General features: G+C 40.5%; 1 protein-coding gene across 3 annotated transcripts in view; it reads left to right on the top strand.

The window, feature by feature from the left end:
- LOC126278049 (cytokine-inducible SH2-containing protein-like) overlaps positions 1-16,121 on the top strand; it is a 277,315-nt gene extending 261,194 nt beyond the window's left edge. For all 3 annotated transcript variants that reach the window (XM_049977843.1, XM_049977845.1, XM_049977844.1), the window contains 3 exons: positions 5,858-6,271; positions 10,185-10,554; positions 13,056-16,121. In XM_049977843.1, the coding sequence (XP_049833800.1) occupies positions 5,858-6,271; positions 10,185-10,554; positions 13,056-13,350 (1,079 nt within the window). In that variant the 3' untranslated portion in view covers positions 13,351-16,121. The remainder of the gene's footprint in view (positions 1-5,857; positions 6,272-10,184; positions 10,555-13,055) is intronic.
- Positions 16,122-17,819: the final 1,698 nt, after the last annotated feature.

Consider the following 17,819-nt stretch of genomic DNA (forward strand, 5'->3'; position numbering starts at 1 on the left):
AGTTAAGCAGACGCGACACTTTCACTCATTGTTGGGATAAGGCTACATACGCCACATATCCCATGCTCGGTGTATTAATCTCAGTCAGTTCTGAGGTCGATACAGTTCCAATGAATCACGTCGTTGATAAGCCAAGAGTACATGATGAAATAAAATGAAATGTTTATATGGGATGATGAAACATATAGATGCCATTGATCTGAAACGTATTTTGTAAAATTTCGGGTGCATATAACCTCAGTCTCTTTAGTTTTTATGTAATTAAGTGCGCTAACTGCTTTCTTACGTTAAAGGTTAATTACTGAGCGTTCGGAGACGTATTGGCGTTTCGTATCTGCTTCGCCGCTCGCGAACAGTCTCGTCGACACTTGGGTCTCCACTGATGTGATCGCCCTCGTAGTGTGTGTCGTGGAACCACCTCCTTGTCCTCGATTTCTCGCATTCCGGGAGAAAGATTCCAGTTCGTCGTCACCAATGTGTAGCACAGTTGTGAATTCTGTGTAGCCTCAAACAAGAATCCAATTGCCGGCGCTAAGGTCTTTTTTAGTCTGTTTCCGACAACAGCCTAGATACCTACGGATCAGGGCATGGGTAACAGTTTTGTTCTCATCTAACAGAAGCAGCCAACTGGGTGTATGAATATACCACGAAATACGGTAATTATTATATTGCACTGAAGTTGCCTGAGGCAAAAACGGGACTAAGCCCATTATTTGCCTAAACCAACTAATGAAAAACGTAGATCCATAAGGTCAGTGTAGTATGCAATAATCGTTAATGTGGAATGTGGATTCGAATCCACGCGAACGCCAGCAAACAGCATCCGGTTGTGCTCGATTCTCTGGTGCTCACCCGTGATGTGCTGGTTGCCGATCTTTCAGTGAACCATCAAAGTAAGTTCGCGTGCTGTCCACTTCGGCGCTCGCAGTACAGAGAAGACTCGTTTGCCTTTCAGCGGGCGCTCCAGTCTTTATTATTATCAATTTGTTTTTATTAAGCGTGAGTTGCGTGCGCGGTGAAGTGCTAAGGGGAGAATGTAATGCTGCTAATTTACGCATATCATAAGTGCTTATGTGATATTAGATATCCACAGCACAAAGTGCCGGGAAAAATTGTTCGATACATCGGGTGGAAACGGGGTGAAAAGGCACAGGCATTTGTATGTTTTTATTAAGATGCAACAGCGCAGTAAACCTCGTTGAAAGTAAACAAGCGGGAATATCTGTTTACTGTGCTGATTAGTTAAAATAAAAAATACGCGAAAGGATCTGATCATCTCGTGACTTCCGCCCAAGGATGCTGTAGCAACTATACAACGTACCACTGTTATTTTAGACAGCTTTTGATGCGGTGACTGAGCAAATAAAAAGAGTTTTTTCCTTGATCATGCTACCTTCTATCCCAAAAAGTGTATCATTTGTTTCTACATTGCATTAAACGTATTTTATTGGCATACTCGTGATAAGTCCTTCGCATGTCACTGCAGCCGGCAGGGACTGTGAGATTATAGAAGCTGTTAAAACGCGAGGAGTTACCAACGGTAACCGTCTCCAGTTGCTAAGAAACTAACCTTTGTTGGGGCGAGGTTACTCATCTGTAATTAATGTCCTTTTAAATTTCCTCCTCGGCTGCATTCAGAAGTCAGCTAATGCAATAATCTGACCATACTGTAATTATGGAAATATTTTGCGTTATCGAACCTACGTGAAACCTCAACCGGGCATTCCATTCTCTCCAATGGGAGCGATCGTCAAGGTTACTGCACGGATCGTAGTGTAAGTATTTGCATGACCAACATTATTCCCGTCCAGTGAGGTCAATATTCTTGTCCTAACGCGCAATTTACATCGATCTTGCAAACTATCATGTGTTACGATTACTGTAAAAAAAGGAGTTACGAACTACGATAAAGTTCTTAGTTTTTAATGTTTGTTCTCAACCAGTACAAAGAATTCAATTTATGAAACTGCCCTTCCCTTTTGGTTTCAATGGGTGAAACTTCGGCTGATCAAATCAAGAGTGGTAACACGTCCGTAGAATACAAGCGCTGACGAAATCGAAAACCTGTACAACCAACAAAATTGTGGCTCAAATTGACAGTGCCGTACTCAGTGATCACCGATTGAAAGTTTGCAGACTCGCTGATACTGCAAAGATGTCCACTATATTCCACAAGGAAGTGCCGAAGCTTTCCGCTCTTCTGAAACTGCATCAATCTAGGATAAAGTCATTCGAGTGAACATTGTTCAAAATAATTTAGACTTGTTCTCACGGATTGTCAAAGGGTCGTAGTCAAAACGGTTCCATCAACATGTCCGCAGCTCGTGGTCTTGCGGTAGCGTTCTCGCTTCCCGCACACGGGGTCCCGGCGGGGTTAGGGATTTTTCTCTGTCTCGTGATGACTGAGTGTTGTGTGTTCATCATCATTGACTTGGAACTGGCGTCAACCAAAAAGGACTTGCAATACGGCGGCCGAACTTCCCCGCATGGGTCCTCACGGCCAACAATGCCATACGATCGTTTCATTTCATTTCAAAAACTACGGGTAACAGTTCTTGGACTCACAGATAATTCCCAAAGAGCACCTGCAGCGAATTTTTCGTTTTCAATATATACACCATTGTCGACGTCGACTGTCAAAATTATTTGTTTATAAAGTCGCCAATTGCTTTTTTTGCATTTGGCTATTGTGAAGTGGAACACTACGGAAAATGTATGTTCGGCTAGACATGGCCCATGAAATCAAGCGATTACATTTTAGCCGCAAGTGACAGGACTGAAAGGCTAAATGGTTAGAGATTCACACATCAGATAAAAAGATCGAAGTTAAGAGAGCCGATCTGTTACTGGGTAATGGTACTGGCAGTTGAAATTTGATGCATGTAATTTGAAGACTATAAATATGCATTATCAATTCAGTATGTGCATAGCACTACTAGTAATACGCCATAATCAGTAACAATGTTTTCTGTGACTCGCGTGTTTTCGAGATACAACTAACAAGGGGATCGTTGCTACTTGTTGCCGATTTCGTCCAAATTTTTTGTATATGCAGGGACTGGCCAGAAATAAAAGCGAAGAAATTGGGAGCTCCACATGGTCAAAAGTTTAGAAGAAATAGCAGTTTTGGTTCGAGGCATGAGATATTTGTGATGTGTTGCGTTGCGCAGCCGAAGAGTACAGAACGGTAATCAGAGTGTCGTGACGTCGGTTCCGTACGCGGAAACGATATTTTATTTATTTTCAGGTTTTACATTATTTATGCTGCAAGTAAACCGAAATAATGCTCAGTGTATTGTATTTACTAATATTTTCATAAAACGCGTGGAAAGGAAAGGCGTAGGAGAACTTTGGGTCGAAAATAAATTTCCTGGAAGGTATGTGAGGTGTACACGAAACCTTCGTACGTAAAATTGGATTCTTTTATTACTTTACGGTTGATGAGCTATATATGGTGGGACAACATTCATCGTAACAACAGGGGGGGGGGGGGGGGTGTACAGACGTTGAGGGCTGCTCAGAGGTCAAAATGAAACTAGCGAAATATTAAGTCCTGTGAGCTTTCATTACTTCACTTCCGGGAAAGCTATGTGCAGAGTCCTCGTGGACGCTGTAACTACACCTCCTTCTAGGAAATTATTTGCAATCCGGAATTTTCTTTTGCTTTTATTTTACATTCCTTCGATGAAGATATAAATAAATTTAATACATCGGGCAATATTTCGGTTTGTTTGCTATGTAAGTAATGCTAAAATTGAACATAAAAATAAAAACTCACGGAGAGACTCAGACTACCATGTACTCTGCCCGCTGCGCCAAGTGCAACCTTGGAACCAATTTGTTTTAAACGCTCGGCCATCTGGAGCTCCCGAGCACTGCAATACCATAAATCTGGGCGAAATCGGCTATGACGAGTAGGGGTGCCCTCTCGTGAGATTTTTCAAGGACGACACGTTTTTACGCGCTACATCCGCTCGAGTTTAATTTAAACTGTGCCAAAAGACAAAATCACTCGCCACCAGGCACGGAACAACACCATTTCCGATCATTTTTGTTAAACGTCGAGAATTAGATGCTGTTGACATTTTCGGTCCTTTTACGAAATCTAAACACGGTCTTTATTCTGCACTATGTAGATTTGATTCGCCAGTGCAGAAGACGAACGTTTTGTGACCGAATGAAGGTGCGGAAAACAGATATGACACATACAAAGATGAATGTAGTCCCTAAAAATCACGTCTTAAAACGACAATTCACACGCTGACCATTCCACTAACTCACGTGTCCCCCACCCCCTTCCCAGAAGAAGATCGGGCTTGCATGCCCGACACGTTCGTCTTAATAGGCCTCTTGGCGTCTGCAGCTCGTGGTCTTGCGGTAGCGTTCTCGTTTCCCGCGCACGGGTCCTAGGTTCGATTCCCGGCGGAGTCAGGGATTTTATCTGATTCGAGATGACCGGGTGTTGTGTATCTTTCATCATCATTGACTCGCAAGTCGCCAAAGTGGCGTCAGCGAAAAAGGACTTCCAATTTCGGCGATCGAACACCCCGCATGGAGTCTCCCGGCCAACAATGCCGTGCGTTCATTTCATTTCATTGGTCTAAGGCGTTTTGCTACCGTTCACGCGTCTACCCCCGTCGGAGGGTCGAGTTCTCCCTCAGGCGTGTGTGTGTGTTGCCCTTAGCGTAAGTTAGTCTAAGATTAAGTAGTGTGTAAGCTGGGGGACCGATGATCTCAGCAGTTTGGTCCCATAGAAACTTGCCACCAAATTTCCAGAATTTCACCTTCATCCAGGTGCGTCGACTCCACCGGGCATCGCTATCTGCCAGCCCCGTTAGACCGGTATTACACTATCTTTGTCAAAGCTATTTGATGGTGTAATAAGGAACTTTGTCAAATGTCGTCCAATATTTGATCAAATCAAGGGCCTCGCTATAGATTTGATCAAAGAAGTCGCTTGTCTTCTGTTCATTGCAATGTGACATGTTACCACGTTGAGCGCTAGCATCCCTGCATTCTGTCGTCTGTAATGTTTTTATAAACATTGTAGTTAAATACAGTTGGTGTGTGCCGACAACTACAAAATTAATAGAGATGTATGAAGCTGATGAGGCGCTTTACAACGTGAGGCAAGCTGAATACAAAAATAGATTACGAAGGTTGGAGACCTGACCTAACCTAACCTAACCCTCTCCTGTAGCAAGGAATCGGAGTGTTACAGTGAGCCTGTCTTCTGCAGATATAGCAGTTCTTAAGTGAATATTGTGCTTTGTGATATGAGGACACACTACACTGAGCACATACAGAAGTGTATGCCTATCCATTATTAAGTAATTGATGTACGACTTGACGTCCTCCACTATAAGCTCACGTAACAAGTTTTGTTGAATGCTTTTATCGTGTCGTCGTAAAACCCACGGCTTTACCCAGGTTTGTTTCCTTTTTTTTCCCCCGCTTCTCTTCCGCATATGCACACAGTGCAATTGTGGTACATGCAACTGCTGCGGTTAATAACAAGTTGTGGTTGTCAGTCATCTTGAGCTTTGACGAAAGATATGGTGCCAGTGTAATACCCCTTCTAGCGCTACGTCAAAGATCTTTGTCAAATATATTTGACGGAATATTTGATCACATCTTTGATCAAATCTTTGACAAAGAAATTTGATAGTGTAATACCGGCCTTAACTCCGTCCTTTTCCCTTCTGCTCGAGTGGGCGACGCGCCCGGGGGTGGGGGATGTCGGCCTGTTAATGGGCGGAACGCGTTGGGCTCGAGATGATGTGTCGTGTTATTAGAGTAAAAGTAGGATTAAGCTCCGGCTGCCGGATACTGAGGGTGCGCTGTGTGGTGTGTGCAGGTGCGGCCGCGCTGGAATGGCGCGATGCTGACGAGCTGCCCCAACTGCCAGCAGCTGCTGGAGCTGCCGCCGGCGCCGCTGTGCCACCACCAGCACCAGCAGTCGCGCGCGCTCGCAGCCATGGCCGGGGGCGGGCTGGTGTCGGTGGCGCCCCCGGCCGTCTTCCTGCAGCCCGCCCCCGCGGCGCCGCCCCCGGCCTCTGCCGCCGCCGCCGCCTCCAAGGACTCGCCGTCCTCGCCCTCGTGCTCCCCGCAGCCGCAGCCGTCGCCGTCGGTGCCGCTGACGTTCGCGTGGACGCCGCTGCCCTGGGCGCCGCCCATCCCCGTGGTGGTCGCCGCCGCCGCCCCCGTGCTGCCGCCCGCCCCCGCGCCTCCGGCTGCCGCCGCCCTGTACGCGGCGCCGCGACCCTCCACGGTAAGTTACTCGTGCGAGTATACTAGTCAATAAGCCATTTCTCACATGTTGTTGTTGTTGTGGTCTTCAGTCCTGAGACTGGTTTGATGCAGCTCTCCATGCTACTCTATCCTGCGCAACCTGCTTCATCTCCCAGTACCTACTGCAACCTACATCCTTCTGAATCTGCTTAGAGTAGTCATCTCTTGGTCTCCCTCAACGATTGTTACCCTCCACGCTGCCCTCCAGTACTAAATTGGTGATCCCTTAATGCCTCAGAACATGTCCTACCAACCGATACCTTCTTCTAGTCAAGTTGTGCCACAAACTCCTCTCCTCCCCAATTCTGTTCAATACGTCCTCATTAGTTATGTGATCTACCCATCTAATCTTCAGCATTCTTCTGTAGCACCACATTTCGAAAGCTTCTATTCTCTTCGTGTCTAAACTATTTATCGTCCACGTTTCACTTCCATACATGGCCACACTCCATACAAATAGTTTCAGAAATGTCTTCTGACACTTAAACCAATACTCGATTTTTATACATTTCTCTTCTTCAGAAACGCTTTCCTTGCCATTGCCAGTCTACATTTTATATCCTCTCTACTTCGATCATCATCAGTTACTTTGCTGCCCAAATAGCAAAACTCCTTTACTAATTTAAGTGTCTCATTTACTAATCTGATTCCCTCAGCATCACCCGACTTAATTCGACTACATTCCATTATCCTCATTTTGCTTTTGTTGATGTTCATCTTATACCCTCCTTTCAAGACACTGCTCTTCCAGGTCCTTTGCTGTCTCTGACAGAATTACAATGTCATCGGCGAACCTGAAAGTTTTGATTTCTTCTCCATGGATTTTAATACCTACTCCGAACTTTTCTTTTGTTTCCTTTATTCCTACTCAATATACAGATTGAATAACGTCGTGGATACCCCACTTTTTCTGTAATCGACTCAGCCTCACGTAGCCAAACAACAGGCGACTCATACAGATATCTAATTAACAAGCAAACCTTAGAGTTTCGATTTTCTTCGCACTTAAAGAGTTTGAAGCTCGGTGACTCGGAATCAGTTTTCTAAAACAGTAGGACACAGTCTTCACAAAACTGGAAAAAAAATTGCCCTCAAAGATTAGAATGTTTTTTCCAAGCACTACTAACAAGGGAACCTCCCCATCACACCCCCTTCAGGTTTAGTTATAAGTTGGCACAGTGGATAGGCCTTGAAAAACTGAACACAGATCAATCGAGAAAATAGGAAGAAGTTGTGTGGAACTATGAAAAAATAAGCAAAATGTATAAACGGAGTAGTCCACGCGCAAGATAGGCAGCATCAAGGAACGTAGGAACTCAGGAGCTCCGTGGTCTCGTTGTTAGCGTGAGCAGCTGCGGAACGAGAGGTCCTTGGTTCAAGTCTTCCCTCGAGCGAAAAGTTTACCTTCTTTATTTTCGCAAAGTTATGCTCTGTCCGTTCGTTCATTGGCGTCTCTGTTCACTATAAACCGCGCGATTAGTAGGTGAAAGGACGTGCTTCTCCAATGGGAACCGAAAACATGTGATTGCAAGGTCATAGGTCAACCGATTCCTCCACAGGAAAACACGTCTAATGTATTCAATACGACACTGGTGACGGCGTGTGCGTCACATGACAGGAATATGTTGTCAACCCACCTAACTTGTACACTTGGCTAATGGGTAAAAAGATTCTTCTACCTTGCCCGATTTATGTTTTCTTGTGGATGTATTAATCACTCCCAAAAAAGTGCTTAGGTGTAGCATCCCCATACTAGGCGCAGTTACCTCGCATCGGACGGACTGACAGATAATATTTGTCTTAACATAAAAAATTAAGCTTTTCACTCGAGGGAAGACTTGAACCAGGGACCTCTCGTTTCGCAGCTGCTCACGCTAACCACGGGACCACGGTTCTCCTGAGCCCACACTCTCCGTTCTCTTGAGTCCACACTCTCCTTGATGTTGCCTATCTTGGGCATCGACTACTCAGTTTGTATATTTTGCTTATTTTTTCATATTTTCACACAATTTCTTCCTGTTTCCTCGATTAATCTGTGTAATTCCTTACCAGATCAGAATGTTCATTAATAAATATTGAAGCATAACTTTCTAATAAAAATTGCTTCATTTTGTTTTTAATTAGTATCACATAAAACCATCAGTATGTGCACTAAATTAAAATTTAGAAAATGCTGCGGAATATCAAACAGAATTTTTTTCAAAGAGTTTCGGTATATACAGCGTGATTTACCTGCACCTGTGGGTTTTATGCAACCCGCAACGCCTCCAGAAACCACTTGTGAGATTTTTGTGATCTTTCGCTCATTACATGCAAACTATTACTCCTACTTTAAAAAATGAATAGGACCTTTTCGAAGGAAATTTAATGTTGTTGTATTTTTTACTGGGCTATGTTTTCGCCAGAGGCTGTAGTTTTCGAATTATTCAAGAAAAATGTGCAAAACTCACCTTCAAATGCGTTGTTCTTCAATAACTCGAAAATTGTGATCACTGGCGAAAATGTGTCGCAGTACAAAATTTTACTACATTAGATTTTCTTCAGAAAGGATTAATAGTTTGTGGGATTAATAGTTTGTGCAGTAGCACACAAGAGAATATGAAAATCTTTGTTTTTGAAGGCATACCTTATAGCATAAAACCCATAGGTAGTGGCAACTGAATCTCCCTGTGTGTTGAATCTCTCCAGATTTTATTTGCTACTTGAAATTTGGCAGCATTTTTCAAAAATTTTAATATAGTGTGAATACTGACATGTTTATTAATTACTAATTAAAAACAAATGACATAATTTTTATTAGAAAAATATAATTGGTTATTTCATCATGTAACCATAATGCATTATCCAAACCTCTATCAGCTTTTCATTTATTTTAATACGCCTAGAAATTAGAAATGTCTTATACCTATCACTGCTTGGAAATCGCCTAATCTTCAAAGGCAATTTTTTCGTTTTATGAGAAATGCGCAATACTCCATTCAGAAACTGATGCCGAGGTATTGTGCTTTAAATCCTCTGAGTATGAAGGAAATGAAAGTGGGCACAGCAGTCTTTAAGGTCCCCTTGTAAGTCATAATGCCCACAGTATTTAATAATGTGAAGTGGATTTTTTTTGTAACACTTGTAAAAAAGGGAATACACTGAGGTCATGGGATAGAGATACGCATAAAGACAGATGATGAGCACGTGGGCACACACGCGCGCACACACACACACACACACACACACACACACACACACACACACACACACACACACAATTGGTATCATATTTATAATTTCATAGGTGTCATACTCATTTAATCAGTGAACTCTTCGACCAGTACCATCACTTGCTTAAATGAGTTCGTAAAACTTCTTAAAAAACTGCATCACAATCTCAGTGCTGGGCCTGGCCCCCTTCCCTGTATGTTTATAATTGATATATGTGAAATAAATAATAGACTTGATATGATTTTGTAAATGTTGGACTGCGTGAGGTGGTACATTGGTTAGCACATTGGACTCACATTCAGGAGGATGATGGTTGAAACCTGCATCTCGCCATCCTGGTTTAGATTTGACGGATTTCCCTAAATCACTTCAAGCAAATTCCAGGATGGTTCCTTTGACAGGGCATGGCCAATTTCTTTCCCTGATCAGATGGGGCTAATGACCTCGCTTGGTCCCGTCCCCCAATCAGCCAACCTACCAACCATACTTGTTGTGACTGAGAAGGAACTATACTTGAAATTGGTAGAATAATAAGAATTACAGCTTTCATCAAGTAACTTAGATTTATATCTTTATGCTGCAAACAGTGAAATGGACTATGAAACACTAATGTGCAATACCGTTGCAAATTGTGACGTGTTACATTATATCACCTTACTCACTATTGCCTACTATTGCAGGTTCAGCAGCCATCATCAGATGTGGACCTGGTCCGCCTGGCTGCTACACAGGCAGCATTGCGTGCCTCAGGCTGGTACTACGAGGGTCTGTCGTGGCAGCAGTCAGCAGAGCTGCTGCGTGCCTCAGAGCCCGGGACGTTCCTAGTACGCGACTCGTCAGACGCTCGATTCCTCTTTTCGCTGAGTGTGCAAACAGAGCGTGGCCCGACATCAGTCCGACTGCACTATGTCGCAGGCCAGTTTCGGCTCGATTCCGAGGCACGACTCACTGCCAGCATGCCACTCTTCAACTGCGTCGTTGCATTGGTCGAGCATTACGTTGCCGAGACGCAGAGGCGGGCCTCCTCCCAGCACCGAGATTGTGCTGCAGGTATGTGGAGAAACTGGAGGTTCTTGAGAAATAAATTGTATACAAGTTGTCCAAGTCACCATATTTATTGGTACATCTACTCTTTTGTTCTCTCTTTCTATCACTTCCTTATTATGTAACTGTTAGTAATTATTTGTGTGGCACAACCTGCCTTTAAGTAATTGCAATATGGCAAGCTGTAAATGTGGCCCTGTGCCATGTGGAAGATTTATGCACATTCTATTTGTGTGACAGTGGTCTGTCATTCTGTGACAATCATTGTAAAGATCTTCTACGAAAAGAAAGAGGTTTACATTCAAGATTGCCAACACTATCATATTGTGTAGGGTTATTTGCCTTGTGGTTATAAGTACAATGAGAAATCAGCTGGTCTGAGTCCTGATCGTAACTTGGCCCTTGGATTTTGTCTTCTCCACTTACCAGGACTTTTACACTCAGGTAACAGTGCACTGTAGCTTGGTTTTCAAGATCACAGTATAGGTCTGCGCATAAATGTAAGTGGAGAAATTTCTCAGTTAAAGGGAGGCAGTGACATAACATGGCTATTCTTCCATTGATTTAAAACAATGGAAAATCCAGGATGAAATAATGACAGTAATATGGAAAGGATTGTTACTCATCATTTAGAGGAGACACTGTGTTGCAGACAATACACACATAACCACTGTCTCTGGGTACTGAGGCCAGACTGCATATACACCTGCCTCAGTGGCCAAAGACAGTGGTCCCATGTGTATGAGTTATGCGTGTGTGAATGTGAGGGTGTGTTTTCTGCTTTAGAAGAAGGTCTTGAGGCCAAAAACTCAAATGTATTGCAGTCTTTTTGTTGTGCCCCTCTGCAACTCAACACATTCTTTGATTTAAGCATTTTTCTTTTTCCCATACAAAGATATTAAAAAGATGGTTATCAATTTTCAGCAAAAGCCTATACTGTTGTAAACTAGCATATCTGTACCTATACCTGCAGAGCTACTCTTACCTTTTTAATCTTTCTTCTGTGCTGTTGAGAACAAGAAATTCTACTTAGTCCTCACAGAAAACCAGAAAGATATTAATCAAAAGTTGTAATAAACAATAGTGTCAATAGAATTAGAAATATTTGGTTGGTGCATAAGTTCATAATGTTTTTCCATAAGTTTAATAAACACAACTGATACACATAACAGAGACATCAATAATGTATTCTCCTTCACTGTTTACAATAGTTGGCAATGGTGGGGTAATTTTTCGATTCCGCAACTGTAGAAATCAGTCAGGCAAAGAACTTGTTGAGTCATGTTCAGAGCTCATTTTCATCTGGAAAGGAAGTTCCTTGAAGGTTGTTTGAGAATGGGAAAGGTGAAAATCAGAGGATGCAAGATCAGATGAATAAGGTGCATGATGAATGACTTAACAACCCAACTCCTGTGTAGTGTTTGTTTTTTTCTGTCTTGCAAAATGCAGGTGGGTGTTATCATGGAGTAGCGTCACTTCATACAGTCTGCCTGGTTATTGTCCTTGGATTACATTTGCAAGATGTCTCAGTTTGTTATAATCAATGTCAACAGTGATGGTTACACCTTGGGGAAGCAATTTGTAGTTCACTAGACTGGATGCGCGCAGGTCTTTGTAAGAGAGTTGTTGCTTCATTTGGGCTCAATAATTCGTTTCTTTTCCTTATCTTGGCATAAAGACAGCATTTTTTTGTCACCAGTAATGATACAGGATGGGAATGGTCAGTGTTGTTCATGAGCCAGCTGATACGAGCAAGCAGAGATGCATAAATGGTCACCTGCTGATTTTTGTGATGTTGTCTTAGAGCATGTGGTACCCATACAACTGATCTTTTACCTTTCCCACTGAATGCAAATGTTGCACAATGGTGCAATGAACATAGTTCATCACAACTGACAATCCTCTAGTACACTGAAGTGGATCATTGTGGATTAATGCGTTTAAATGATCTTCATCAAACTCTGAAGATGCTCCTGAGCATAGAGAACCACTAACGTCAAAAATGATGCTTCTTAAAATGAGAAAACCATGCTCTTCCCATGTTGTGTCCAATGGCATTACCCCCTTACATGGTGCAGATGTCTCTGGCTGCCTCTGCTGCTGTCAACTCTCTACTGAAATCGAACAGAACATATTGGAAATGTTCCAATTTCTCGATTAGGCACTCCATTTTCTAGTATCCACAGCTCCACTCTCTATCTCTGAGCAAATGGCTGAATCATAATATGTAAACTTGAATAACAACAGTGGACTACAAATAATGATAATTGATAAATAAAATCATAGCAACCAGAATACCAACATTCAAAACAAAAATGCTATGAACTTATGCCAAAACTAATATTTTCAAATACTTCTGGAAATGAATTAGAATGGTAAAGGAAATTTGACCTGTCGAATTCTTTACAAAATGTTGAAAAATGTAAGGCAGCAAAATATTGAGAGCATTTAACTTGTGCACACCAGAGGAAGGCACAAATATTAATTAATATTCTTTTGTTTCACAGGAGGCAAAGAGCAGGTGTGGGTGGACGCGCATGGCCAGATGTATTCACCAATTGTACTGACTCGTCCACTCTATCGACAAGGGCACCCACCAAGTTTGCAGCACTGTGCCAGGCTGGCTGTGAATCGTGTACTAAATGGACGACGCCCTACACATCTCCCATTGCCATTAACATTAAAGGAATATCTCAGCGAATACCCTTACAAACATTGATGTATCAGAACAAGAAGCTGGTTGGAATCTTCTGTGAAGATTTATCCAGAACTTCAGTTACATGGGAGCAATTTTGTTATTGAAAAATTATGTAGAATAGAGATGGACTATCAGTCTTTTCAAAAAGGACACATAAATATTTATGACTATGTATCTTCCAAAATTCTGCTGTTCACAAAAGAGGATATTGTTTGTGTAAGTGCCAGTGTGGTCTCACTCTAAAAGTAATGTTATAATTGCTATTTGTCAGACTTATAAAAGAATCTATGAATCAGAATTCTCATTTCTAGTAATGTCAGAACTGAAATTACAACTTTATTCCACAAAACTCTTGAATTTTTATTTCCTATCAGTAATCAACACACTTGAGTTCTCTGCATAATTTCTCTTAAGGTTATTTGTAGTGCACCTGTGGTGGATAATAATATGATCAGTGATAATCAAATTTTAAAAGTGTGACTTACTACTTATGGAAAAGCAAATGAGATGAAACTGTTTGCTGCACAAAGTGAGCCTCTAAATTAAGTGGACAGTTCTAAACAACATTAAAAGACAACATCCAGTTGAACAGAAAGCCTGTACAGAATCTTTCTCATATTGTTGAGAGTTCTGTTCAAATTATATTACAAAAACTAGGAAAAAGTGTCCTGTCCAGACTGCAATTGGCAAGTTATGTTGTTTCTCATTGTTATGATTTTCATTTTGATGTCTGTGATGTTTGGGAAGCTTAAAGGACGTGTGTAGACAATTTATTTTTGGAAGACAACTATCTCTGATGTTTTTATTAACTGAAACCTTAACACCATTGGTTTTGGTACTTCATTTGCAAGGTAAAAATAGTAATTCTTTTGGATGCAGTTCTTATTTGTGTGTGACAAAATTGTGTAACAAAACTCTGCTGGTTAATGATTTTTGTGTGCACTGGTATTGTGTTCCTGAAAGACAATTATTGCATGTGTAAATTTTGTAAAGTTCATCCTGGAGCAAGCAATATTGGTCTCGTAAGAGAGTTGTTTTATGTATGAAAGTTGTTCTTTGCTCTGCAGGATGGAGAAGAATATCGTAATGGTGATAGACACAGGAATATGCAAGCTGTTCCATTCTCCTTTAGCTGCAACAGGCAAACCACATGCATAACAGGAGAGCACCAAGTTATGCACTACCCAAACCAGTTTCTCTTATTTTGTACTAAAATAAACAAAGTTACAGCATAATCAAATGAAGCATGTGCCTTTTAAAAAGGGGAGCACAGTACCTTGTTGTGCTTAAGAGAGAGAGAGTCAGACAATGTGTCTAACATACTCTGGGCAAATAAAACATAGAATTAAGCATAAACTGTACTTGGCTATATTATTTTCCTGTAGAAGGAATGCAAAAGAACCCTGAAGAGCATTTGCATCTCCAGTAGTTCGAAAATGCAGTGTTGACCTTTCAGGCACAAACTTCATTTTTTTGGACTGTACTATACAGTTACACAGATGTATACTGTCATAAACAAAAAGAACCATATCAGAAACGGTAAGCAGCTGAGGTTCCTATACATCTGTAATAGTTTTGTGGAACTAAAAAGGAAAAAATGTGAAACATGATAAACATGCACAAATGTTTCATTGGCCATCACTTGATTTGTACCAGTTGTATTCATTTAATATAATGAGTTGTAAACAGCATATATAATACGATTTGTTCACAAAGGTGCCTCCTGTATGATAATGTATGCTGGGATACTAAAATTCTGACACAGTATTAAACCTCATGTTCTTTGCAATAGTATTGAGTTTTTGTTTTAAAAAAAAAAACATAGTGGCAGGTACAAAATGAAATTGTCATAAACAATTAAATAGTAGTGTCAGGCAAATGTATTTGTTCCCATGATTTGCTTACTCGCAAGAGTAGAATCAAAGTGTCTGCTGGATAAAAAGACTCAAGATGTAAGTTCCTAATAGGAACCATAATGGGCTTCCAGTTTAACATTCTTGGTCATGTCAAAATATAATAATATATGTACACCATACAAAAAGCATCTGATGTAATATGAATCAGTTGACAATATTATTTGGTGATTAATTTCACATTTTTCTGGTATAAAATGAAAATGGTTTTGTAATTCATATATATTGTAATGGGTCTGGATTATCTATTTGTTTCTTTTAAGAAAAATGTAAATATTTTCTAACAGACATGCAGTGTTTCTCTGATTTATAAACTGAAACAATACCTAAATGTACTGTTGCACCCACATCATATAGTTGTCGTTTGACATGTATACTCTTATTAGTGAAATTTTTAACTTACTTTCAGACATCTAAATAGAAGGTGTGCTGCAGTTTATAACTTGGTATGTTATGCTGATTATCTTTTCTGATAAACATAATATATAACTTAGGCAATCCTCAGCAGTGTGAGTAGGTTGCCTATATGATGAAGAATGTCTAGCCCATCAAATGAAAAAAGGCAGGAGAGATACCCCCACCATTGTCACACTTCATCAGGTATTACATCAAATTTTATTACATAGTCATGTCGCTATAAATTTGACAGCATTCAAATAAATTTGTCATTACAGTTCAGCTAAGATATTTGAGGTGACTGATATTGTTGGGTATGTTATTGTTTTTCTCCCACTGATATGTCTGTTAGAAAATTCAATCATCAATTCCCAGACCTTAATGTGAAGCGAAGGAACCATTTCAGCTCATGTATTCTACCAGTGTATTTCAGCTTATGTTGCTACCACCTCAAAGAACATATTAGTCCTCATTTGTATGATAGTTCATTGCCATTAATTCACACAAATTTGATGTCTTTCAATTTATGCCTGTTTGATTATATAAATTATTATACTATTTATTCATCTCATAGTGTTGTTATTTACCTTATGTTCCCATATGCTATGTTTATTGATGATCATAAAAGTACAAGTATTCTGTCACAATATCTTCCTTTTTAACTATCAAAATTTGAAAACATTTATGGTTTGCACAGCCAAGTAGTGCTCAAAAAAGGATGTGCTTGCAGCCTGATTATTTGTGGATCTAATATATTGTTTAGGGCTTCCAAAAATCCAGTCATATCTATTAAAGGAAAACTGGTGTCACAAATGAATGGCATGAAGGATACTAATACAAAGTTGCTCTGCTGATAATGACAAGAATAGTATAAACTGATTTCATTAATTTTGAACTTTCCAAATCGTGCTGACAGAAAGGTTTGTTCATACATCCAGGGCTGTTTCAAGGATATTTTTCCACACAAGTGAAGCATCATTTGACATGTCCCCCTCAGTTCCTTGGACATCTAATCATTGTATCATGGCACAAATATAATAATACCTCTCCAAAGCTGAATGGCAGTGTTAAACCTGTGGATCTTAGTTTGGTTACTGGTAACAACACCGTTTTACACTGACACATCCATCACTGAAATGGCATCAGATGAAAATATTTACAACAAGCTGTGAGCAACAAAGGATTCATTATGTATTTTTCTTTTAAACATTGTAATAACTTTGTTATATATACAGGCTGGCTCACAGTTAACAGCAAAAACAGACATGGGTAAAAATATATGACAAAAGATGCAAGGAAGTTCAGTAAACATGGGTCCACAGTCAAGCCTTTTATGAGGTATTTGTTTATGAGCCCACTGGATTTAGTATGAAATAGTATCCTATTTATGACAAATGTTTTGAAATGTATTCACTTAGCTCCCCTTCAGTTTATGATCAGATCCCATCCATGGCCTACCTTACTTGCACAATGGCGTGATATGTTGTATGCACATGGTGGGGCATAGATATGTTTTTCTGCTGATATAAAATGAATTGTAAATCACCTATATAGTCCAAGATAGATGTCAAGGTTGGTCTCAGCTCATCTGAACATAGTCCTCAGGGTTTTTGTGCCTTAGGTAATCTCAAAAGTGAGTGCACAGCACTTCAGTTGAATTACGGAGCACCAAATTGTATAGTCTTGTCAAGATTTATGAGGTGATCTGTTTTCTGTTTGGAAGAATTCATAACTCGCAGCAGAAACCAGCAGTAGGCATCCAAATGCAAGGATGACACATGGAACATTACCTGTAACTAGCACGAGTCTGCTGTAAATTGTAACATGTAATGTGCTGAAGTAGTAGAATATTTCTTGTTAAGATGGGTCTTGGGCGAACTTTGTGTCTACTTAGATGGGCATTTAATGAAAAATGTTATCATTACAAATACATTTATACCAATTAGGACATTATTTGTTATTGAATTCAGTGGTGGACTGTAATCACACATTTGAATCAGTTTTTGCTACTAATTACAGTACACAACATATGCAAACTTTGCACTTGAGCACCTCAGGCTGCCCAAGTGGCCATTTGTGTCATTTTGCCTTAAAGTAGCCCTGCATAAATCAGTACTTTTTGCTCAAACAGTAATCATACATTCTAGGATGCAGTGCTTGTCGTGGCAGTCACAATAAAATCTCAAACACTAAATAAGTACTGAAATCCATCTGTTGCATTCAAGTAATTTTCTTTCACTCAACATTTCAATGATAGGTGTTAT

The sequence above is a fragment of the Schistocerca gregaria genome, chromosome 6, assembly GCF_023897955.1.
Source record: "Schistocerca gregaria isolate iqSchGreg1 chromosome 6, iqSchGreg1.2, whole genome shotgun sequence".
Lineage (NCBI taxonomy): Eukaryota > Metazoa > Arthropoda > Insecta > Orthoptera > Acrididae > Schistocerca > Schistocerca gregaria.